The 24189-nt window shown below is 45.4% G+C and overlaps 2 protein-coding genes and 3 non-coding genes across 5 annotated transcripts in view; all 5 read right to left on the bottom strand.

Annotated features, from left to right (window-relative positions):
- Positions 1–1495: 1495 nt before the first annotated feature.
- HSPA8 (heat shock protein family A (Hsp70) member 8) lies at positions 1496–6902 on the bottom strand. Its single transcript, XM_072884772.1, has 9 exons — positions 6747–6902; positions 5661–5870; positions 4942–5147; positions 4695–4847; positions 4039–4594; positions 3517–3719; positions 2989–3187; positions 2467–2699; positions 1496–1958 (listed from the first exon to the last, which is right to left on the bottom strand). Exons 2-9 carry the CDS (start codon positions 5863–5865, stop codon positions 1773–1775), a joined length of 1941 nt encoding a protein of 646 aa, XP_072740873.1. The 5' UTR covers positions 5866–5870; positions 6747–6902; the 3' UTR covers positions 1496–1772.
- LOC140661959 (small nucleolar RNA SNORD14) lies at positions 2277–2373 on the bottom strand. The gene has a single exon (XR_012045953.1). It is a non-coding gene; the product is annotated as a small nucleolar RNA SNORD14 (small nucleolar RNA).
- LOC140661958 (small nucleolar RNA SNORD14) lies at positions 3273–3369 on the bottom strand. Its single transcript, XR_012045952.1, has one exon. It is a non-coding gene; the product is annotated as a small nucleolar RNA SNORD14 (small nucleolar RNA).
- Positions 3789–3879, bottom strand: LOC140661960 (small nucleolar RNA SNORD14). The gene has a single exon (XR_012045954.1). It is a non-coding gene; the product is annotated as a small nucleolar RNA SNORD14 (small nucleolar RNA).
- A 4155-nt stretch (positions 6903–11057) lies between the features above and the next one.
- CLMP (CXADR like membrane protein) overlaps positions 11058–24189 on the bottom strand; it is a 44150-nt gene continuing 31018 nt past the window's right edge. The window contains exons 2-7 of the mRNA XM_072884773.1: positions 19819–19976; positions 18907–19108; positions 17900–18067; positions 17402–17524; positions 15635–15776; positions 11058–14199 (exon numbers count right to left, since the gene is read on the bottom strand). Of these exons, the coding sequence (XP_072740874.1) occupies positions 13905–14199; positions 15635–15776; positions 17402–17524; positions 17900–18067; positions 18907–19108; positions 19819–19976 (1088 nt within the window). The 3' untranslated portion in view covers positions 11058–13904. The remainder of the gene's footprint in view (positions 14200–15634; positions 15777–17401; positions 17525–17899; positions 18068–18906; positions 19109–19818; positions 19977–24189) is intronic.

Raw genomic sequence — 24189 nt, 5'->3', positions numbered from 1 at the left:
TGGATTACGCCTCAAGACTTCTTTTTTTCCCCCAATGTCCTGCAGGATGGACGTAGCGTGGGCAGTCTCCCTTTTACCATCCCACTGATCCAGAAAAGGACCCAAACTACCCGTAGGTAAGCAGGACTGTCCTGCTGTAATGACACGCAGAGCTTTTTAACATGCTCAGCTGCTCCCCTGCTAGCATTTCAGCAGCTGTGCTGCAGGCAGCCCTGCGACAGTCCATCCAGCCAAGGAACGTGCACTGCAGAGGCAGCAATAGCAGCGTTCGGCTATCACAGCATCACTTTTCCCCTTTGGTTAAGCACTGCTGTTAAAATAAAAAAATCCCCTCAATTCTTCTCCAATGTTGAGAAAGAAATTACTCAGGGAAGAGAGAAGTGTTTTAACTCATGAAGCACCCAGATAAAAAATAACCAGCACTGAATTGCCGATTATTCTGAATCATCCCTCTATATATAATAAGCAATATAGTAATAGTGATCATTTCTATGGTCTAGAGTCACAACTGAATGAAAATTGCCACTCTACTATGCCAAGCTCACTGGGAGCCATACTGCTGGTACTATATGTAACATATTATATAGATGCACTAATACATATACTAATACTATATAATAAGCAACATAATTGCTGACAATTGTTGAAGAAACTGCCAAAAGCCACCTCCCCAGCCAGCAATGACTTCTCTGAGTGGAGCCACCCCTGAACTCACCCTCCCACAAGGCAGGGTTGATCCTTGAGCTCATAAATGCTTCCAGGACCAAAGGAGGATTATCCACTTTGTATTTTTGTATCCTATTTTAAAGACGCTCTTTCCTGCTGTGGGTTAATGGTAACTAGCTCCAAAAGTCCATCTCTGAAAATGTTTTTTAAAAGGGTGAGGTCACTCAGCTTCAATTATCACTTCCTTAAAGAAGGCTTGCTGCCTTTTTTTTTTAGCATTGTGTAAGCATTATGTATACGCACACACTGAGAAGGTGTTCCCCTGTCCTGCCCAAGCAGCACCTGGTTCCCAGCCACCACCCCATCTCCCTGCATGTTGTGGCCATCTAGCAAAGCCAGCTTGGGACTGGCAATTACCATCAGGCATCTGCAGCTGAAGGGAGGGGCTAAGAAACAATGCGGATAAAGCTGCTGTGGCTTTAGGCCAGAATTAAAAGCCATTTTAATTCTTCAGTCCATGCTTTTAGGATGGTGTAAAAGCTCTATAATCCTTAACCGAAAGCAAAGCCAAGCCTATGCTGCCTGTGTCACCTTGTCCTCCAAATACAGGCTTATCAGGACACCTATCTTCAGTTCATTACTCAGGCTCTGGAGACATGAAGCAGCTCAACCTGAAACCTCTCTCAAGGCTACTTAACCTGGAACCTTGCATTAATCCTCATGGTTAGAAGACACTCAGCTAGTATGTGTATCATTTTCATTTACCACTAAATTTATTTTCACTTTTTCCCCACACTGGTACATACAACAAAGAAGTGAAGACAAACAGTGTGATGCCCATTAAATAGTTTTTATTCTTTAGGACATGAATTGCATTTCCACTTGTTTACAGTACTGTAAAGTGCAATGGTATTCATCTCCCCTCCTGCGCACATGTTCAAGTATTTAAAATGCCCAGAAAATGTTTTTTATTTTTACAGCAGCTCAGTTATGGAGTTTTAATCTGGCAAAATATACCCAGATGTGCCTACAGGGTCCTTCAATCTAACCCCCAACTTGGGGGTCCTCCAATACTAACTGCTAGTGGAATGCATTTCCCAGTGGCTTTAGTCCACCTCCTCAATGGTTGGTCCAGAAGAAGCTCCACCAGATGGAGGAGCTCCACCACCAGGGAATCCGCCAGGCATCCCACCAGGCATTCCTCCCGCACTCTGGTACAGTTTGGTGATGATGGGGTTGCACACCTTCTCCAGCTCTTTCTGCTGGTGCTCAAACTCCTCCTTCTCAGCCGTCTGAAAAGGACAAAAGCTCAGGACCTGCTGCTCTCACTAAGCACATACAGTCCAGAAGTTAACCAGCACTACCTGGCTGTTTAGCCTGTTTTCAGCCCCACCAAGTCACACTTGCATTGGGCTAGATGCAAGAATATTTCTACTTGGTCTAGTTCCAACAAGAACAACCCAGTAATTTAGGACCCCCTTAGGTCACTCCTAGAGCTTACACTGCTCCCAGAGCAACAGGACCCCACTTAAGGGCAGAGAAGGTCATACTTGCAAGCTAGCCAGCCTGAATTAGGAGGAATTGAAAGCAATATGCTTGGTCAGCTGTGGTCGCTCAGACATCCAAGGAAGGTGCTTGGACCAACACAAGTCTTTCGACTTCTGGTGGAAACTACGAATGGCTTTGGAATCACTTTCATCACAGCAACCAATAGCTCTCCTCCATCCTCCTCTTGAGCTTTCTTTGTAGCTCAGCAAGACACTAGAAGTAAACACTGACCAAACATGGAATATGACGTACCTGATTCTTGTCCAGCCAGTTGATGATTTCATTGCATTTGTCCAGGATTTTCTGCTTGTCCTCATCAGAGATCTTGCCCTGGAGCTTCTCATCTTCAACAGTAGCTTTCATGTTGAATGCGTAAGACTCCAGGGAGTTCTTAGAAGACACTTTATCACGCTGCTTCTCATCTTCTGCTTTGTATTTCTCTGCTTCCTGAACCATGCGCTCAATGTCTTCCTTGCTCAGCCGGCCTGCAGAAACACAGCAGCGTTTCAGACTGTGGTTTTCTAGCCAGTCATTTTTAGCACAGGATTACAGCTTCCCACACATTACACAACCTACGCTTTTGGGCAGGCAGGGGCCCATAGGCTACCAGGTGCCCTCATCTTAAGCCACTTCATGGACCTTCTTAGAAACTCATGGATCACTGCACTGATAACAAGGCTCACAGTTCTAAGTCAAGGTGATAAAGGCAGAGTTTGACAAGCCAAACTTAGGCAGCTAGCCAGTCTTCCACACTCAGGAACACATGATCCTTACCCTTATCATTTGTTATCGTGATCTTGTTCTCCTTGCCAGTGCTCTTATCAACCGCAGACACATTCAGGATGCCATTGGCATCAATATCAAAGGTTACTTCAATCTGAGGTACACCTCTGGGAGCAGGGGGAATACCGGTCAGCTCAAACTTGCCCAGCAAGTTGTTGTCCTTAGTCATAGCACGTTCTCCTTCATATACCTAGTAAGAAGAACCAGCAAATTAAGTCATAAGTTTGACCACACATTACTAAATCATAATAGGGTATTATCCTCAAATGCTATGGTCGCTCAGACATCCAAGGAAGGTACTTGGACCAACACAAGTCTTTCGACTTCTGGTGGAAACTACGAATGGCTTTGGAATCACTTTCATCATTGCAACCAGGTATTTACTAGCATCCCTTGTGATGGCAAGAACGCTAGACCTCTGGCCTAAGATTTACTTCAAGTATCAACCACTGGAAGCATTGACAGGGTCTTACGATTATGTGAGTGCACTATCAGTTCACCCCAGTGCTGCTCACCTACCTGGATCAGCACACCAGGCTGGTTGTCAGAGTAAGTAGTGAATGTCTGAGTCTGCTTGGTGGGGATGGTGGTATTCCGTTTGATCAGGACTGTCATGACGCCTCCAGCAGTCTCAATACCAAGAGACAGAGGAGTCACATCCAACAGCAGCAGATCCTGTACATTCTCAGACTTGTCTCCAGACAGAATAGCAGCCTGAACAGCTGGGGGAAGAGAAAAACCATTAAGGGCTCTGCAACAGATACACCACACACTACAGTTAAGCCCATGGCTCGCTCAGACATCCAAGGAAGATTTTGGCCATCATTAGCAGACTTCTGGTGGAAACTACGAATGGCTTTGGAATCTGATTCATCATTGCAAGTCAAAGTAAGCTGCTTACTGCTTTGAAAAGCTTCACTGATTCAGGTGAAGACCTAGGGCCTACACCAGTACTGGTGAGACTTTAGTTTAGATAGTACCAAGTTTACCAACACCACCTAACAGTTTTCACATGCAGAAGATGTGAATTTCTGTCATTACCTGCACCATAAGCCACAGCTTCATCAGGATTGATGCTCTTGTTCAGCTCTTTGCCATTGAAGAAATCCTGCAGCAGTTTCTGAATCTTTGGGATACGAGTAGACCCACCAACCAGCACGATGTCATGGATCTGCGATTTGTCGAGTTTGGCATCCCGCAGGGCCTTTTCCACAGGATCCAGGGTGCCACGGAACAGGTCAGCGTTCAGCTCTTCAAAGCGAGCTCTGGTAATGGATGTGTAGAAGTCAATACCCTCATAGAGAGAATCAATTTCAATACTGGCCTGCGTGCTAGAAGACAGAGTACGCTTTGCACGCTCGCATGCAGTGCGGAGGCGACGAACTGCTCTCTTGTTCTCGCTGATGTCCTTCTTGTGCTTGCGCTTGAATTCAGCAATGAAGTGGTTGACCATGCGGTTGTCAAAGTCTTCTCCACCCAAGTGAGTGTCACCTGCAGTGGATTTCACCTCAAAGATGCCATCTTCAATAGTCAGAATTGACACATCAAAGGTGCCACCTCCAAGGTCAAAGATAAGAACATTCCTTTCAGCACCAACCTGGAAGAAGAGATCAATTTTTGTAGTGCAATTCATTCTACTGCTAGTTTAGTACATTTACTAGTTGGACACCAGAAACAGTAATCACTCCATACCATACCTTTTTGTCCAGGCCATAGGCTATTGCAGCAGCTGTTGGCTCATTGATAATTCGCAGTACATTGAGCCCTGCAATGGTTCCAGCATCTTTTGTAGCCTGACGCTGAGAGTCATTGAAATAGGCTGGTACGGTCACTACAGCGTTAGTAACAGTCTACAAAAAGAGGCAAGCAAAAGTCAGCTATGTATGGTAACTACTCACACATACAGAATAGTTAATCACATTTTACTGAAGTCTGAAACCTCACCTTCCCAAGATATGCTTCTGCAATTTCCTTCATTTTGGTTAAAACCATGGAAGAAATTTCTTCTGGGTAGAAGCTCTTTGTCTCGCCTTTGTACTCCACCTGGACTTTTGGTCTGCCAGCATCATTCACCACAGTGAAAGGCCAGTGCTTCATATCAGACTGCACAACAGAATCATCAAACCTACGCCCAATCAACCGTTTTGCATCTGGAAAAAGATTAGTTGGCCATATTAAGTATGTTCATTCACAACAAACAACATTAAGCTCTTCCTAAAAAACAATGCACAAAACCCTAAACACTATACTTAACCTAGAATTATTACTGCCTTGTCAAGACCCAGCCACAGGCACTGCTAAGTTTCACCTCTTGGATATGCACACACTCATCAGTATCACCTCACAGCCATGCTACAGCTGCTGTACCATAAACCACAGTGCAGTCTAAGAATTAGGCTGAAACACTTAGTCAAGGCCACTTATCACTGTCAAAAACAACCTGCAGCACAAGTTTTTAACTGGAAGGCATGTACTTTCCCAGTAGATAATAAAAGCTTAGCTATTAGTAATGCAGTTATATTATTCAAACAAAAAACAAATTAGGAGCTTTGATTTTCAAGACAAAGCTTTAACCCTGCTATCAGTAATTCTTACAATCAGGGAACATCTACCATCACCATGCTAAGCTTCTGTACATGAATATGCAAACCTTGCAGCCTTACCAAAAACTGTATTGGTTGGATTCATTGCAACTTGGTTTTTTGCAGCATCGCCGATCAGCCTCTCAGTATCTGTGAAGGCAACGTAGCTTGGCGTGGTCCGGTTACCCTGGTCATTGGCAATGATTTCCACCTTCCCATGTTGGAACACGCCAACACAGGAATAGGTGGTGCCAAGATCAATTCCGACAGCTGGTCCCTTCGACATCTTGTCTGAGGGGAAAAAGAAAAAGACGATTGAACTCAAGACTAAAATGCTTCATCGCTGTTATCCCACATTTTACCAGCAACTGTTCTTTCGCGCAGACAGTTAATGCATTTAGAAGCTCTACCACTTGGTGTCCAACCGCGGTAGAGCAAGGCCCAACCACGTGGTACAGCACGTGGCCGGGGACTCCATCTCCCGTCATGCACCGCCCCGCTGGGATCACGTGGTCGGAGACGGACATCTTAGGTGCTAGCAAGTGTAGTCCCCGCTTTGCGTGGGCCGAGCTCGCCAGGCCATGTGGCCTGGCACAGCCCCAGTCCTGCTGCCACACAAACCCCCTCCGCACCCATCGGGGAGACGCAGCGCCCTCCCCCAGCCCTCGCCCCCCCCCCACCACGTGGCAGTCCCGCAACCCCACTCCTTCCCCCCGCGGACTACAAACCCCAGCATGCTCGTCGGCCCCACCGACACAGCTCCACCTCTCCCCCCTCCCACACACATCGCCAGGCGTTCCCGGCGGGAGGTAACATGGGCGCTAAGTCTCCTCTATCCCTCCTCCCCCCCCCCCCCCCCCCCCCCACCCCCGCCCCTTCAGGAGAACAAGGGGTGGGAAACCGAAAAAATCGCCATTAGGTTAGATATGGCAGAAAAAAAGACAACAACGCACAAGGCTCTGCAGATCGACCACACCGAAAGGAAAAAACCCACCGCCACAGCGCCAAAAGGGCCTCCGCCACCCCCCAACCCTGCCCTATCCCCTGCACGCCACGGTCCCTGCCGCTGCAAGGGCGCCTTTAGGCTGCGCCCTCGCCGGCCCGCAGCTCGCTCCCACCCGCCCTCCCCCGGCCCGCCACCCTCCCCACACCGGCGGGCCCCGTTACCTGAGCGGCCCTGACAGGCCCGGTCGCGCACAAGGGAAACGGCTCCGCAAAGGCTGCTGCTCAATGAGACCGCTCGCCGCCCGCCCCGCCGCCTTTATATACCCCCTCAGAACCTTCCAGAAGCGCCCGCCTCTTCTCTCCGCTCCAGCCAATCCGCTCGCGTATTCCGCCGCCCTTCCCGCCAATGAGCGCCAGCCGGAACCCGCACCCTTCGTGACGTACACAGGAAGGGGGCGTGCCCGCCGGCCGGCCGGTATTCTCGAACCTTCATGCGCTTTCCCCTCTCCCCCCCCCCACCTACCGCTCCGCAACGCTCGTCCCCCGCTCTCAACGGGCGGGGGGTGGAGCTTCGCGTGCGCGGGAGCCAATGAGAGCCCTCCAGCGGCCGCATGCAGGTGACGACACCGACGAGCGTAGGCTGAAGGAGGGGGCGGGGGCAGAGAAAGCGCGCTAGGGAGCGAATGGCAGCCAATCGCAACACGGCGTCCGGAGGCTCGTTTGCATATTTCGCGCGCGAGGGGGAAGGCGCCAGAAGGCGCCTTGGGCTGGGAATGACCAATCAGAGCGCGGGGCTGGCGGCATTATTTGCATAGAGGGTGGCGGGCTGCGGGACGGGGGAGCGGGGCGGGGGGGGGCACAAAATGGAGGCGCCACGCGGGGCCGGCGGGGAGGCCGCGCCGTGTGCGGGCCCCGGCCCGCCATCGTCCCCGGGCCGCCGTGCACACCCGCCAGCGGGCCGCTTCCGTGCCCCCGGGAGCGGCGAGAACGCTGGTTCCCCCCCCCCGCGATCGCGGTCCCGCAGGCTGCGCCGCTCGGAGCGGGCTGGCGGCAGCGTTGTTCCGGTACCGCTCCACACAACCATGCCGGATCAAACACAATTAACAGCAGAATTAACGAATCCAGCCAGAAAGGAGCGTTTGGCTTTCGGATAGGAAAGCTGGAGGTGCAAGGGGCCTACCCTGGGGCAGAGGCCTGGGCGGTCACCCTCCGTCCCCAGAGGAATGATGGCATTCCTCGGCATTCCTCGTTTTGATGCTCACAACCCGTTGCCTAACGCTTCCCAAAGGCTTCCCACAGCATTCGCTTCAGTAAGCCTCTCTCGGTACAATAATCTGTACCAGCAGCACATTGCTGCTCTAATCCTCCGTGTTCTGTTTAACAAGGCAAAAGGCAATATTCTCTGCATTCTCCCCACACCCTCGTTCTCGCCCAGGCAGAGGAAACCATGTTGTCTGCTGTGTTTTAGGGTGACACCGGTTTCTCCACAGAGCAGAATCCGGCCTCCACAGCATCCCCGGTCCTACTTTTTAGTCCATCTTAAATTTTTCTCATCCACAATCAGTGCTAATGCACCAAACCAAGCTAAGGGACAACATGACGTCCCTTCATACATCCGTGCTGCTCGCTGCATGCTCTCAGCATGACTTACTTCAGTGGAAAGGAAACGGAGGCTCTGAACGGTGGAAAACTGTGGCTGCTCAGCATCCTTGGGGATCAAGCGAGCAGATGGACAACCGCAACCATTCAGCTGGTCTCAGCGCCTTTAGGCTGAAAGCTGATCAGAGGTCATAAATCACATAAGGCCAGGCCCTAGCAGTGGTGCTGTGAATTGCGTCCAATGTTTACATGGCATAAAACGCTGCGTAGAAAAGTCAGAGGGAGTTGCTAGGAGGAGGGCTACGCAAAACCCATATCCTGGCCAGCCTCTGTGACCCTATGCAGTGGGAAAAGGGGCAAAGGAACTTCCATAGTCGGGGGCAAGAACTGCATGAAAAAGCATTTCTGGTGCCACCTGGCTCCTGTGGCAGATGCGGTGGCTGTGCTGACCCACGGGAAGTCACTCGTGTCAAGCAACGGTTTGTGGCTCCTACTGTTGCTCTGCCACGCGCAGGGCTGGAATCCGAATTGGGACCTTTGGGCGATGGCAGAAGGCGTAGTTTGGAGTTGGAACCTGGGTGTACAAGGTTAGAGACAGGAGGTGCAGCAGGAAAAGGCAAGGGGCTCCCTATCACAGAGCACTAGCTGTCACTCTCCTGTGCCTTTAAAGATAAGGGCAGTCAATACAAACCATCACCCCACATCTGACCAGGTACAGCACGCAACACGCACTCCACCCTGTCCAGAGTACAGGCTGCTGGAGCTCTCAACCCCAGGCTACACGGGAGATGCTTCTCAGGCATGCAGTGCTAACTTGCACTGAGTACATCATGCACCAAGTCTCACGGGAGCTGTGCTGTTAGCAAGGGATTGCCTTGGCTTGGTTTTGGTTTTGTTTTTTTAAATCATGGGCAGAATTTCAGTAGGACCTAAGAATAGCACTACCTGCACCTTGAAATTAAATAGTGACATTTAGATGTGCAACTGTACTTCGCACAGCAGACTGATAGCAAGTGAAGGCAGCCTAAAACAACAGTGAGTCAGTGCAGGGAGGAGGGCAGTTTGGCAAATGACTCATTACAGTGGAAATTAAAGGCTGTTAACATACTGGACAAAAGTAGCTCATTTACTGTGTATCAGAAAAAATAAGGCCCAGAGACTGGAGACTGACAAGTATTCTGTGTGGAGTTTTTTAAAATGATTAATTCCAACATTATTTTTTGAAGCTAATTTAGTACATTAGAGATCAAGCACTGCTGCTCCTTTAAGTGTTTAAAACAGAATTGGGAAGAGAGATTATCAAAGACACACTTCCTGCTCACCACAACCGCATTCATTGTTTATCAAACACTTGCATCTGCACACCCCAGCTGAAGTCTGAAAATCACACATTTCCAAGGCATTCCCTTCCCTTTCCCACCGTGTTCTCCCCCTTCAGTGTGTCAATACAAATTGATCTAGGTTAAAAATAACCCAAGATTCCTGATACAAAAGTACAAAAGTATGCAATTGCACAACCCCTCTCAAAATGTGTATCACTTAATCAGGATTTTGGATGTCATCAACTCAGCAGGGAGCCAGTAACAGCATTTCCTCGTGAATCAGGGATAGACAGAAGGACACACCTATGAGACCACTGTGTTGTCACTCCGTTTTGTTTTAAATACTGTGTAATTATGTTGCAATTTTTACTCCCGGATTTCAGTAAAGGTTGCTGATGTTGGGAGACCTCTGCGCAAAACACCCCCGGGGGAAAGAAGGCTGAAGCACTGCAAGAGAAATCAACCACGCTTATGTTTAATTACCCTAAATTCCACCTACATCCCCCTGACCGGAGACTCCCTTTAGCTAGTTCAAAATGTTTATCTGCAGAGATGATCTAAATTGTCTGAACACAGCTCTTAGTTGTTCAAGGTTTCATTGTCATCTCACGCCCAGTTCAGGAGATGAACTGAAACGCACCGGGTGGTTCAGAAGTCAGGTCGCAGATGTGGGAGTGGGAGGGCAATGTCACCGGAGGTTTGTATCTCTGCTGTGTCTGCGCTGGTGCTATTTACTGTACTAGCTTGAAGCATCTGCATCCTCAGCCAAAATATCTCAGGCGAAATAGCTGCATGGAAGTCAAAACACCATTTACTTCAATACACCCAACGTTTCACGTATTTCATACCATGTCACATAATTTAGACTGAAAAAATACCCAGGAAAAAGACCAGCTCCCCCACACTTTCTACACAAATATGCACGTAGTCCTTCTTAGCTTAAAAATGGTATTTTTGACTCAGTACTTCTTTTCCTTGGATTCAGCTTGCCAGCATGTAACACATCATACCACAGAAGATGGAGCCTTAGTACCGGTTTAGTTGAGCTGTAGCACTTAAGCTGCAGCACATTTATTTATAAAACAACCAAACAAAAAAAAATTATGAAATCATTGATTCAAAGGAATCAATAATAAATATTTGCTTTCCTCTGAGTTGTTCAGACACAGTACAAGTACACCAATTATAGCAGGTAGAAGAGATGTAAGCTTAGTTTAGCTGCTGAGAAACAAAAGCAAGCAACATAACATTGTATGCATTCAATCACACTAGTAATAACTGGTATATGACAGTAAATGCTTTAAGTACACTATTCTACAAAATAGCGTTTGGCTTATGGTTCATTTGCTTCCCTTGTGCAACTCCTGGATAGTATCATCCGGAGCTCAGAAAATGTCCCTTTGAAAATAGAATACCTTTGAAATGATATCTTTCTTGTATTTCCTTTGAGTAATGAACATTTCCCTTTGGGCTTCACGCTAGCAACTGAAGTGCAGAATTGACTTTGTATTCACCGTGAGATCACCGATGTGTGCTCTGAAAAGCACCGCAGTGTTTCAGACTTAGTGATTTTAAATCACCGTAGTACCCACACTTTTAGCCAGGGCCACACATCTTTGCATCTTTGTCCATGGCAGGAGATGGCCACAGTGCTTTTTCTGACATGGTTTGTATGCAGGGCACTCTGCACGTGTCCAGACAGTGGGCACATGTACCGCCTGCTTCCCAACAGGGCTAGGAACAGCTGGGAATGATCACACACACCAGGCTTCAGCAATTGCTTCCAACTAACTTCTTTTCCCCAAGGTCCATAAACCTTTCACCCTATGCAATCAGACAGATACTTCATACGACGAGGAGTGACTTCTCTGCTCCAGGAGAGTTGGAGACCAGGAGAAGGCAGCCACGGCTGATCTGTCCTGCAGCCTATTCCCAAAGGCCTCCAGGAAAGAGTCTGCCAGGAGCAGGCTGGGCAAATTCTCCTAGCCAGCAGCAAGTGGCCTCTAGGCTGTAGACAGAGCATCCTCCTCTTTGCTAATTGCAAGTCTGGCCTGTGACTCAAAGCTAACGTACAGCATTTGGTACTCAGACTGTAGCCAGCTCAACTGTTTGAACTGTTACCCTTATTTTGTGGTAATAAGCTTCTGGTTGCTCAGGCATGTATTCTTTACTGAGAAAAGAATTCCTGGTTTTATATGCATAGAATAAATACCCTCAGATGCAAGGCAAGTAACATTAAGCACAATAAGCAACCATAGAAGAAGCCACCAAGTACTTTAGCAGTCCTGCTCATGCTCTTCGGGACTTTCCCAGCTCTGGAGTACCTTGTAAGCGCTTTGGAGTGCCTAAGCCGTCAGGGTCCAGGAAAAGAGCAACTGCAGAGGAATCAGACACTTAGAGCTGCTGCTTCCAAGCAGTGACAGCCACTACCAAATCCACCAAAACACAGCTGACACAGGAATGTGCCTCTGGAGTATCCAGAGAAACTGCCTAGGTAAAATGACACAGTATCCCACACCAGGAGCTGTCACGAAAGTAGAAGCTTATCGAACATCTAATATCACATCTCCTTTGTTTAAATCTGTGACACAAGACTGCCTTCCCTGCACAACAGATCAGTACTTTGTTCTGCCAAGGGTGGCTGGGTTGAGAGAGCAAGTGAAAATTTGGTACATGTGATGAAAATGGGTAACTGCTCCTAGGAAGAGAAGTTCTCAGACAGTATAGGGCAAGTTTGGAAACTATCTCCCATAAGGAAGTAGCCCAAGCAGGGCTTGGCTTTGATCAGATTGTCTAAGATCTCAAGCAAAGAAGCTAGAATTCTGGGTCTCAGTCAGAAAAGGAGATTAATTACAGTCCCTGGAGTGAAAGAGTTATAGATTTGTGGTTCTTCTGTGCTCATCCATCTCCTGTAGACTCATTCCACAAATTGGAGAAAACCTTCCCTCCCTCAAATGAAAAAAAAAACCCTCATTTTTTTAATAGAAAATCATCGGTCCAGGAATACAGGAATCTAGAACCTACAAGCTCAGTGTCTTGTGTGTAGCAGTGGTCAAATCCTTCAAAGGAAAATATAAATGACAGAATTATGTGAGAATCTGCCTCCAGAGGAAGCCTGTCCCTGTCTCCCATCGTTTCCTATTGGCCTTCAACTTGAAGTGTAAGACTTTATATTCCTTGGAAATGTTTATTCTGACTAACTTAATCACAGCAAATATTTTTATGATCCTTGCAATTTTTTAAGAGTCATGCTAAGCTTTAAGTCTCAACAATAGCACGTGGCCCAGCACATTTGGTGTATAAATGGGACATTGCACACAAACATTTTCTAATGGAAGCAGCATTGTGCTTGTTTACCTGTCCCTGGTGTTATTTTCCTCACTACGTGCTCTGTCACTCTATCCTTCAGTCTTACCTGGATGCCTGAAGGTCAGCTCAAGAATGCTGTTCATTCAGTCTTGGGAAGAGCTCTCCATAAGGCTTCTACAGCATGGCTCACCCCAAAACTGGTGAATTCACAACCTGGCGATAGCAAAGATATCTTCAAAATGCTTCGTCCAGGCTTTTTGGTAGATTACGGCCCTCACTTTTTGAGGTTCTGCCTTCATTCTGGATTCAGTGCCAAATTCTCATCACACTAAGGCTCATTTGCCACAGATACCACTCCAGTGGATTTACTGTGGCTTTGCAGTGCTAACCATAAAAGCAGAGTCAGGCTCCTGGCCATATCTCTCCGGGTGCATCAAGTTCATTCTGGCAATTAAAGCACCTCTGTTTCCGTGACATAAAGGGTCCTTTCTCTTCAGTACAGAGGTTAGTTCAGGCACATGCCTTAATACTGCATCTCTTGACCTCTTTGAGTGATCCTTTCACTTCCACTTTAGCTACAGCCTCCAAAAGTGTTTCACTAGAAGACTGAATGCAGAAAACGTGAAGTGTCTGTCAGTTCCCTTTGAGGTTGAACACCAGACCACCCTCAGCAGAGAGCCTGCCTCAAAATCTTCAGATAAGACAATGCATCTTTGAGAAAGTTCTCCAAAACCAGTACAAGAGACTTTTCCCTCCCCACAAAACCACTCTGGAATATTATGCATCTTTATGTCTCTGTTGATCCCTTTTAAAAAATCCTGAAGTTTGGCTTCATTTCATTTGTACAGCGCTTAGCTGTTGTAGTTTTAAAATGCTCAGTGTTCCATCTCCAAAAAAGATAATTTAAAAAGAAGGCTCCCTTTTCCCTCAGACGTGTCTGTCTTCAAAAAAAAAAAAAAAATTTGTATCAGAACCTCAGTGCTGGAAGATGTAAGAGTTGAGTGGGAGGGCTTCTTGTGGTGTGAATAATCACAAGTGATTAAAATTAAGCTGACCAGGAAGATAACTAGCTAATCTAACAATTCCTATGTGGCTGGTGTTATGTGAAGTGTTTCTGGACAGCAGGAGTCTCCAGACGGCTGGTGAGCAGTCACACAGTCTGGAACGCTCGACTTTGGGCAGGCACCATGACCAGCGTCGCTCCCATTTTCATCAGGTTAGTGTAGTCGACTTTCTTTGGCTCAATTTCTTTTCCTTCTGTCTCCCTCTGGCTGTACTGGGGAGGAGTTAGATGGGGAGTAGCTTCCGTTGACAAAGTCCGTTGGCTGCGAGAGGCACTGTTGGCTGTCGACCTGGTTGAGGAAGAACCTGAGCGCGAGCTCCTGGAACCAGAGGAAGAGGAACTGGGCTTGACGAGATGGGCCTTGGGTGCCTCTGCATCTTCTCTGAAATCAAACAGATTACAGGGCTCAAATACCATGAGAACAGAAACGCTTGTACGTTTTACCAGACTGAATTGCTGCTGCAATAAGCAGTTGCTTATTGAAGCTGCAAATCACCAAGGCATGTTTATCCAGCAGTTTGAGCAAGGTACAGGGTTTTCTGAACTCTCTGCTACGTAACTTTGTGGACTGAACTCCCTATTGCTCTGTGGAGCTATTGGTCAAATGGATTTAGAATACATGCTGCACATGACTGGCTCTGTGTGTGGCCTTGAGGTCTGTGGAACAAATGCCAAGTGTCAGCGCAAACAGTTCAGATAGAACTGTCTGCTCTGTAATCCTTACTCATAATGAGAGATCACCTAGACAGGACTAGCTGAGACCAGTTCTTCTAGTTTAAAAAAAAAAAAAAATGTGGGTAGTGACCGAAGTGCAAGAACTGGGCCCAGAGAGAGAGAGAAGGGATAAGAGTCATGCGTGAAAATGTGATACAAGAGGCTAAAGGTCAAATTAAAAATAAAAAGGCATGCAAGATTTGAAAGCCAAGAGAACAGGAAAAAGGGAAGGGAAGAAATCAGCAGGGACTACCTTCTTGCTGGCAACCTGACCAATCAGGCAGAGTATTCAACTGCTGAATGGATTACAGAGATGCCTAATGGTACACAGATGTCGTATGAGGGCAGGCAGTTTTTACAAATAGAAATAAGGATGGAACAAGGCAAGGGGTTTCTTCAAGGGCAGGAGCAGCTAAAACTCATTCCTGGAAATATCTTTTTCCAGCACTTTGCTTCCTGAGAAGTTGAGGCTTGACTGGCTAGGGACCAATCTCTGCTTAGCGGAGTTAAGTGGCAAACCTCACACGCATGTAACAGTGAGTTCAAAGAACATGCGTCAGCATTCTTGGTACACCCGCTCAGGGCGAGGCTTCTCAACTCTGCACACAGCAGCTCAGGGGATTTTTCACCCTGAGCTAAATCCAGAAGCACAGTTGTTCAAAAGACTCAAGAAAGACTGTGAGAACCTGCCTGCCTTGTAGCATTCCTAACAGAAATTGCAACTGAAAAGAAAAAAAAACCAAACAAACCTCTCAGAACCACAATGGACAAGTGGGTTGAATTTAGTACTGGAGAAGATTATGCAAATGCTTTAAAATGCTGAAATTGCAAGCGTGAGAGAGAATATTTTGTTGAATTTTATAACTAATTGGGGGGGGGGGGGGGGGAGGACATTTTCATCTATCTAATTTTCTGGAAAGTCTCCACAAAGATGATTCTCAGAGTCAAGAAATTTGTCACTGATATTTCAGGGAGACTTTAAAAGCTTTTTAGAACACACTTTTAAGACACTTATACCTAGGTTACTTAAAACTGTAGTGAAAAGCTGTGTGAAACTGAAAGAAGGGAAGGTGGGAGGTGGCTGATTAAATAAAAGGTGTTACCTGATTTCATTTGGTGCCTCCTCTTCCTCATATCTCTTCTTTTCTTTCCTCCTTATTGTCAGCCTCACCACCAGAAAAAGGAGGGAAAGTCCCACCACCACGCCACAAACTGCTCCAGCGATCATGCCAATATTTTGTGCATCTGTCGTCCAGAAAACAAACGTATTAGTCAGTAAACTCTCACTGGGGTCATATGGTCAGATTCTAGTCCACAGTACAACTTATAGCACTGGTATAAATCAGAAGAGAATGTATTAGTCTACTTATTTAGGTGTGTCCCCACACAGAAGTTGAACCAGTTTATCTTCAGGCATTTGTTCTAAACCTGTGCTAACAGTGAGAAAAGTATTCATCTCTGGAAAGGTGGAATCACAAGTGCTATGCCTTCAGCTATGAGTCAGAACTGAAATGAGGAGGAAAAATCCTCTCGTAAGAGCACAGAACCACAGAAAGTACAGAGACAGACACAGGATAACCCACATGCGAAACAAAGCACCAAGCAGCTTCTTAGAGGCAGAAAAGTGGTTGAACTACAAATGTTTCCCCATGAGGACTTTTCTTCCTCTTCAACTCACCCTGAAATGATTACAATCCACTTGGAGAATGAATTATTCAATTGGGGAAAAAAGTAACCTGAGGGGGGTAGAGAGGAAGGAGGAAAGGAAGACGGTACTGTGCAGGTCCAAGGCATTTTTCATCCAAAATAACAAAGTTAATGAGAGAACACTTCACAGTGTATATGGGTCCTTAGTTGATACTTTATGACAACTTCTTTTGATAAGAGTGGTTAGGTTGGGTTTGGCTGAAAGTTGTTTCCTTAAGGCTCGTCCCTATGGAGGGTTTAGCAAACCAAAGTGAGGTTTTAAACTAATTCAGTTCAATTGGCATAAAAGCTGCCCGGACACTTTTACTTCAGACGCCTGAGGCGAACAGATTTTCCTTGCTACATGACCATATTCCAGTTATTTCAGGCCTGGCTGGGCAGAAAAATTCCAAAGTCTCATCTCCACAGAAGAGACTTTGCTATTAGCAGCCGTTTATCACTGCAGTTTCAGCTCCTGCTGATCTCTCCTGAGAGCTGCACATAAAAACCTCCTAAACTGTATTGCTTGGATTTGTCCTCAGTGCTGGTGCTAAATGCCACTCTTCTCCTTGCATGTATATGCAACGACACAGATACCTAGACATGTACACACCCTTGATGGGGTTAACCAGGTAGGACATTGATTTTAATCTCTGGTGTTCAGGACAGAATTTATTAAATCTAGATTAAAATCTAACTGTATCAAAAGTTGCTTTTTATTCTGCACATTACTTCATGTCAAAGTCAGCCTTTCCAGCTGCCTTTAGATACTTCACTGTCTCAAGTGCAGCAGATAAGTAATTTTGAATTGGAATGACGGACTATCCACATGGAGATTTTATTCTTGAGAGTACTCTCATGCAATCACTCCTGCCAGAAGTACCTCTAAAAGCTAGAGACTCTGGAATCTCTAACTCACCGTTTTTTCCCTCGTATTTCATGAGTCATTTTGAAAATAAAAATTTCTAACAGACCAAAACATTCGAGCTCAAATGATGTATTTACCACTTTAAGTTATACAGAGGACTGCTGTGCAAACCATAAGCGCCATAAATAAGATCTACATGTGATTCATGTATGAAAGGGCAAAGGTGTGGCACAGAGTTTACCAGTTGAGATGGAGCAGCTGTAAAGCAGCGCTGCTCATATGGTGGTGCGAATACTAGTTATGTGCCAATACTTACGCTGCACTGTCACCTGAACAACACAGCTTTCTTGTCCAGCCTCGTTGGTGGCAACGCATTGGTATAACCCTGTGCTCATCTGCGTGAGATTCTTCAGTAGGACTTGACCGGGATTAGAAATGTCTGAAACAGGAAAAGCAACACCAGGATTAATCAAAAAAGACTAAGAAATCTTACCAGCTGATAGGACACAGAAGCACAAATTGAACTTCCAGGTCAAATCAGTTCAAGAATAGTCAATGACGCCTCACAAAAGATTTGTTTGCCAACCTTCAGCAAAACACTAAACAAACTCCTCATGCACTTCCTTGTTCAGGGTGGAGCACAGCACAACATCCAGCTGCAGTAGTGAGAGGTACTGCTATACCATTGCTATCACTGCCATCAAGTGATCCCCGTTTAAAAAGCAGGCACATGACTGTACATGTGCATGTACATGTGGGCGGTTATCTGGCTTTGAGTGTACCGAGAGCTCTAAGAGGAAATGACCTGACTTACTGACTCTCGATGTAGGCGGGAGAGGTTCAGCTCTCTCGTCTTCCTCATTTAGGCGCTGCCATCGGTAGGAGATGGGTGCAGTGCCAGAGGTGGAACGGCACTGCAAGGACAGCTCCTTTCCTTCCAACAGCTCCCCTTCTAGCCAGCATTTGGGCTTGGCAGGTTTTTCTAGAAGAAACAGAAGACAGGTCATGCAAATGCAACAGACTATTTCCTTGGTGGAAAACCCTTTCTTTGGCAAAGTGTGCAATTTAAGCAGCTTCCAAGAGCTGCCTTCTCTGGAATGGATTAAGGAATTACACTAGTGATGTCTGTTAGGGGACTTTAGCTGCAACTGCATACAACTTCATATTCTAAGAAGTGGAGCTGGCTGGCTCAGACATGGAAATAACACGTTATAATACTCTGGGGCAGTTTGCCTCATGGATACTTGCATCAATGGAGCTGTATCACTGCCTTCCTCTTCTAGGTACTATTTAGAGAACATCCTTTCTCTCCCCCTACTTCTCCATTTCTTCCTTCTCCCCACAGCATCTGGCAGGCCACAGCACTTCCTCCACAGAATGATAGTGTACGTGAAAAAGCCAACCAATAAACTGAGATGAGGGAAGAGAAACGCTAACCCCGGCAGCTTATTTGTCACCTCCACTGACTTGGATCAGTTTGGGGTCCCGGGACATGAATCAAGAGTCCTCAGCAGGAGATCCGGACAGGGTGATTGCCAGCTAAGCTAGAATATCAGTCTCGTTTGTGTGATGAGATCATAGAGATAATTTGGAAATAACAGTTCATATGATTTTGCAGGTGATTATACTTACCTCAAAGCAGTTCCTTAGGCTCTTCCTGTGTTCTGTCCTTTGCCAAAAAATGCAAAGGCAGATATGGAGTTGGACAGTGAAACCTGATCGTGAGATGTCTTTGTATTTATACCCTGCTGAAATAAATCTCTCTACAGGAAATGAGTCTAGCGATTTTTTTTCTTTGGAAGAACAATAAAATGACCTTACCTACAACCTTCAGGGTGATGCGAGCCCATTCGTACTGCCCAGCATTTTTAACCTTACATATGTACTTCCCTGCATCGCTGGACTGCAGGGATATGATTTGTAAGGATGCATCTCCAGCAAGGAAGTTGGATGTGAAGGAAACGCGCCCTTTCTGTTCCTCATTCAGGTTATCATAAACACGGCCTCCAGAGTAAGTGATCACCTGAGGAGCAAAGACAGTCACTGATTAGCCAGTTGCAATTTTACTTTCACACAGAACAACAAATCAAAGCATTTTCACGAACTGCAGACTAAGGTTCTGCATGGTTAAATGACTTACCAAGGGTCACACAGGAAGCCTGTGGCAGGGTAGAAAATTAAACCTCGTTTTCAAGTCTAAGACTGATACATAAACTCTATTTATGCTACAGATTTATGGTGGAGCATTTATACTAGTGTCAGAATAGACATCAGCTTATACCATAACATATAAAAGCAGTCTTTAATTTTGGCTGGGTTTGGCTAGCTAATTTAAGTTACTGCAGACCTGATTTTTATAAGTACTAAACGACTGTATTTCTTCCTAGAACCAAGGTTTCAAAAACGGCCTACAAAATCCAAGGTAATTTTTGAAAACCTGAAGGGCAATTCTGAAGTTTATCCATTGATGATCGATTACATAACAGTGTTAGTTCAAAGAAAACTCGATTGTAACACAACCTGTTCCAATACGGCACGTGTGAATATCAAATAACTTTTATGCATTATAAATCTCTCTAAATAAATCAGCTGTGTTTTCTAAACACTGCTTACTTCATCAGAATAACTTGCAAAGATCATCACAGAAGTCTCTTTAAATCAACGGCTGCTGCTGATATCAACATAGAAATAAGACGATTTTTCTCAGCAGATACTAATCATGGCTGAACCTACCGCTTTTTGTACTGTTTCGGAAATGTGCAGCAGCCACTCAATATCCAGGCTCCCTTGCTCCAGGAGGCCCAGGCGGTGGTGACAGGGCAAAGTCACGTTTTCTTCAGCCACTCTCTTAAATTCAGTCTGAGCCTCGGACAGCCAAACAGAACAGGAAGCTGAAAGACAGATGCCGGTGGTCAGAGGCCAGGATTAAGGGTGCATCTCTGCACTGACAAGTGTTGCTAGCTTAGGTTTCACTGGATTCTTCCTCATTTGCTTCACAGTATCAAAGAAAACCCAACAGCTTGGCTTCCTGGACAGATTGCAGCTGATTAAAGGGGACATCTATACATACACAGGCAGTTAGTTTCACACTAATATTTAAGCGTGAAGAACAGATGGCTTCACACTCCGGAGCTGTCAATACTAAAGTCACACCCACATCCTCTACGCACTCAAAATTTCAGATAACCTCCTTGGTTTTGCCTTCACCTTTTATTAGCTTAATTCATAAGCAGTATTTCCACCCAGAAGACCTTCAGAGCCCATCACTTTATTCTTATGTCAGTCTGACAAGGCTTGGAGTCCCTTCCCTAACGCTGGATGATGTTCGTTGCGTGCATTTCAGCACTGGAAATAAGAGACCAGCCTGGGAACAAGAGGGTTAACCCTAAGAAAGCCATGGTACAAGTAGGCTAGTGAAGTGTCTTTGAATAGCAACGTCAAAAAAAAAAAAATCATAAGCTGTCAAAAACGATTTGTTAGGATTTTAAAAAAAAGAGGACGAAATTGCCAAGCTGAACCACTAGAGGGAAGCAGAGACTTCTAAATGTTAGCCAGCAAAACCCAAACCGCACGTTAACTCCCTAAACTCTGAACCAGGAGACAGTGCACCGCAGAAAAACATGATGTTCAACCAGCACTGCACTAGTCACTGTGAAACTCACAATTTCTTTCCGAGTTTCTTTCTATACTGCAGCCCCGCTAAAACTGAATAAAATCAGGGGTCGATTCTTGGCTTTGCCCATCTACAATGTTTGATAACACATGGACTCACTGTGGTAAGTTCAAACTCAATTAAAACTGACCCAAAAGATCAGAGGTATGGAAAATTACAGGCATTTAGGTCAGGGACCCCCAGGTCTGCTATGACACCAAATAAAAAATTTTCCAACCAAGTTTCCACGGGGATTTTTGGGGCGTAAATGCCATCTGCCTTTTGTGTATGAATCTTCAGAGTGCAGTTGGGTTGTTCTTAAGTTTTGCTGTGCAAGAAAGCCTAAAACCATTTTTTTCCCCTGTGAAATGAAGTGAGATGAAATATCTTGCTTACTGTGAAACTGATGAAAACCGTGAGAGTTGGCAGCACCAGGAAGTCACGTGTGTGACTGAACATGCAACCTGGTGATTACATAGCAAGATTACTAGCAAGAGCATTAGAAGCTCTAGTTACATAGGCTAAATTTGTTCCTATACTTGTATTCAAATAGTGGATCTTTAACCTTTCCTTTACCTTTAAGGGGAAAAAAAAAAAAAAAAAAAAAACAGGAAAAATTACATCCAACATGACACTTCCTCAGCTTTTTCTGTTTCTTCAGGACCAACTCTGGTTTTAGAAAATTAATTCTGTTCCCACTCCCATTCTCAGATCTGCCTCCAAGTTGTTAGCATGACCATCCCTCAGCTCCTGAGCTTCTGATATTTAATCCATACCTCAATGCCAAGCACTTCTGCAAAAGGTATCATCTACTATGCGCATGCACATACATAAAACACCTAGAATTTTAAGACAGGTGGAGTCTTGCAAAAGATTAAGCTCTCCTCCCCTGCTTGATCTCTGCATAAATCGATGAGAGTGAAAGCTCCTTTTCAGCCACATTAGCTGCTTTCTTTAAAGGGAAAATTAATCCAGTTTATCATTGGATTCACTAGTCTCAAAGCTCCATCTACCAGATACAATTATACATTCTGCCCAAGATGAACGCCTGCTTTCTCCTACAGCCCACATTGCTGCGGGCTGCCTTCATTAACACGCTGACACTCGCTAGATGGCTGATCAATAAGTTTAATTTAAGCACCACAATAGTGAGCATTCACATAACACTTGGAACATTTTCAAAGTCCTGTGCCAGCAGAGCACTGAGATTTTGTGCACACCTCACAAGGTATTCTACATTTTAAAATGTAGTTTTAAGTTAAAAGCCTTGATCAGCATTTATAAATCACCTTTTGAGGGAATATAACAAGCATAATTTTGATTCCTCTCTGGCTTGGACAGACAGTTTTTAGGAGAGCTCACACCTTGGTCTGTTCTTGTTGCCCCCCCGCAAACATACTCTGGATTTAAGAAAGAGCCCTGTGCCAATAAGCTCATCTTCTAAATGGGAGTAAGGATCAGGGAGACATCCAGTAAGATAGTGACTGCAAATTTCTAAAGCACCCTTTGTTTTTTCAGTCATGCAATCAGAGGTAATTTGGAGCTGATTCACCATTGAACTGATAACCAGATTGTCACACACATTGCATACTTTTCCATGACATGTCTTATTAAAAAAAAAGTCCCTTTAGTCCTCATTAGTTCTTTAATAATGCCCACAAACTCACAAAGTAGTCTGTAAGTTTTGCAGGTGTTCTAGACAAAACCCTCACTACATAAAAGTACCCAGCGTAGGGTGCCAGTTATGGAAATTACCCACGCAAAATCCAAAGAGAGCTCAATGTGAACAAACCTCATGCCTTTCAATGGTTTGGGTAGGGTCTCACTGTAGCAAGGAGTGATGACATCGAAATTTACCTTTAGATACGTGCTGCAATTTACAGTATATGCCTCGGAAAGAAAAAGGAACTAGAGAACATATATCCAAACCCGCTTTTGGTTAAGCGTTTTATTATTCAACAAAAAATAAATGCTGTCTGAAGTTCTCCTGAATTTGTCTACATGAGACCTAGCAAGAACAGGTCAAAGAAATGAGATTTTGCTCATAGTGCTTTTACCATTTATTCCCCCCCAGTTTTAGTACTCATTTCAATAAAACTTAAGGAGACTGTCTGCTTATGGACAACCCCTTACAGCAGCAAACACCTCCATATAGTGGCCAGGACGCACATAGGCTAGTTTGCAAAAGCAGCTTGCTCTTAGCAAGCGCTGTTGCTCTGCTGGATGGGTGCACAACTGGCTCCACACCTTTCCCCTTTAAAGAGCTCTGCAGCCACACGAGGGCAGAGCCTACTCAGCATAACGCCTTAAGGGCTGGCTCCAGTAGACAATAGATTAAAACAATAGATGATTTTCCCAGAAGCCGGATCCAAGAGTCTCGCTCAGTAATGTCACATACACGCAGGCTCCGCAGTTCCTACCCAAAAAAACCTCTTCCTCTTCCACATCCTGCATGCGGCTCTTTACGCTGCAAAAAGCAACTGGGGAATGGCTTCTTTCAGCTTTACTCAGGCCTTACTCAGCCCATGTCCCATGACTTCAGAGGGAGGTTGGTTTGTTTTTCCTGCAGAGCAGGAGCCCTAAAAGCTTATTGCAGCTGCAGCATTTTGAAAGCATTGGCCACGGGCCTGAAAAGTGTTGGGTGTAGCGCCAGGCTTGCTGACGCACCACAGGCAATGCAATGTTCTGTATTTGGGGGGGAGGAGAGCATTGTAATGTTTCAATGTTTGCTCTATTGTTCAGAAGACAATAACTCACCCAACACCCTGCAGACAAGGAAGAAAGATTGTCTTTCATCCCACACTGACGTTTTAAATATCCAAGAAATACAAAGCAACAAATATTTTGAACAATACCAAAGCTAGTGCACCTAAACAGACAGTACCCAAACAGCACAAGCACAGATTTACTGGGGAAGGGCACAGATTAGGTCAGGGCACAAAACGGGATTTTTAGCCCTTTCAAGAGGCAGCTATTTTGCCTTGCATGCATAGCAGATTTTCAAGAAAAAAAAAAGTGGGCAATATCCTGCATCTTTCTCATGCAAAGATGTCAGTCAAAGTATTTCCCAGAACTCATTTCAACATTTTAAAAGGATTTTGAATGTATCCCAGAGAGAAGAAGGTTTGAATTTCAGAGAAGTCTGCCCTTTAAAATGGATGTAGAGGGAAGGTAGAAGGAAGGAACCGGCTCCTGTGCAATGCAGGAAGTGCTGAGCAAATTGGGACCATGTATTTGGCCTTATCACAGATTATGACCACCCAAAGTAGTGTTTTCATGTCTGAATCCTTAACATGATCACAGATGCTTTCATATACATGCTATTATGAAGCTCAGTTTATTTTCATGTCCATCTAATAACATGTATACATATATATACAAATGCACATATATACCAACAACAAATACACATATCTGCAAGGCACATACACATACAAGCAGAATCAAAGTGA

This window comes from Ciconia boyciana, chromosome 20, assembly GCF_034638445.1.
Source record: "Ciconia boyciana chromosome 20, ASM3463844v1, whole genome shotgun sequence".
NCBI lineage: Eukaryota > Metazoa > Chordata > Aves > Ciconiiformes > Ciconiidae > Ciconia > Ciconia boyciana.
The sequence above is the reverse complement of the archived record's forward strand: the minus strand, read 5'-3'. Positions and strand labels throughout refer to the sequence as shown.

Coding starts and splice junctions, on each gene's coding strand:
- HSPA8 (XM_072884772.1), bottom strand. CDS start 5,865: ATGTCGAAGGGACCAGCTGTCGGAATTGATCTTGGCACCACCTATTCC. Junction 3,188..3,516: donor AGCCTGGTGTGCTGATCCAG/GTAGGTGAGCAG, acceptor TCTTCTTACTAG/GTATATGAAGGAGAACGTGC. Junction 2,700..2,988: donor CACGATAACAAATGATAAGG/GTAAGGATCATG, acceptor GTGTTTCTGCAG/GCCGGCTGAGCAAGGAAGAC.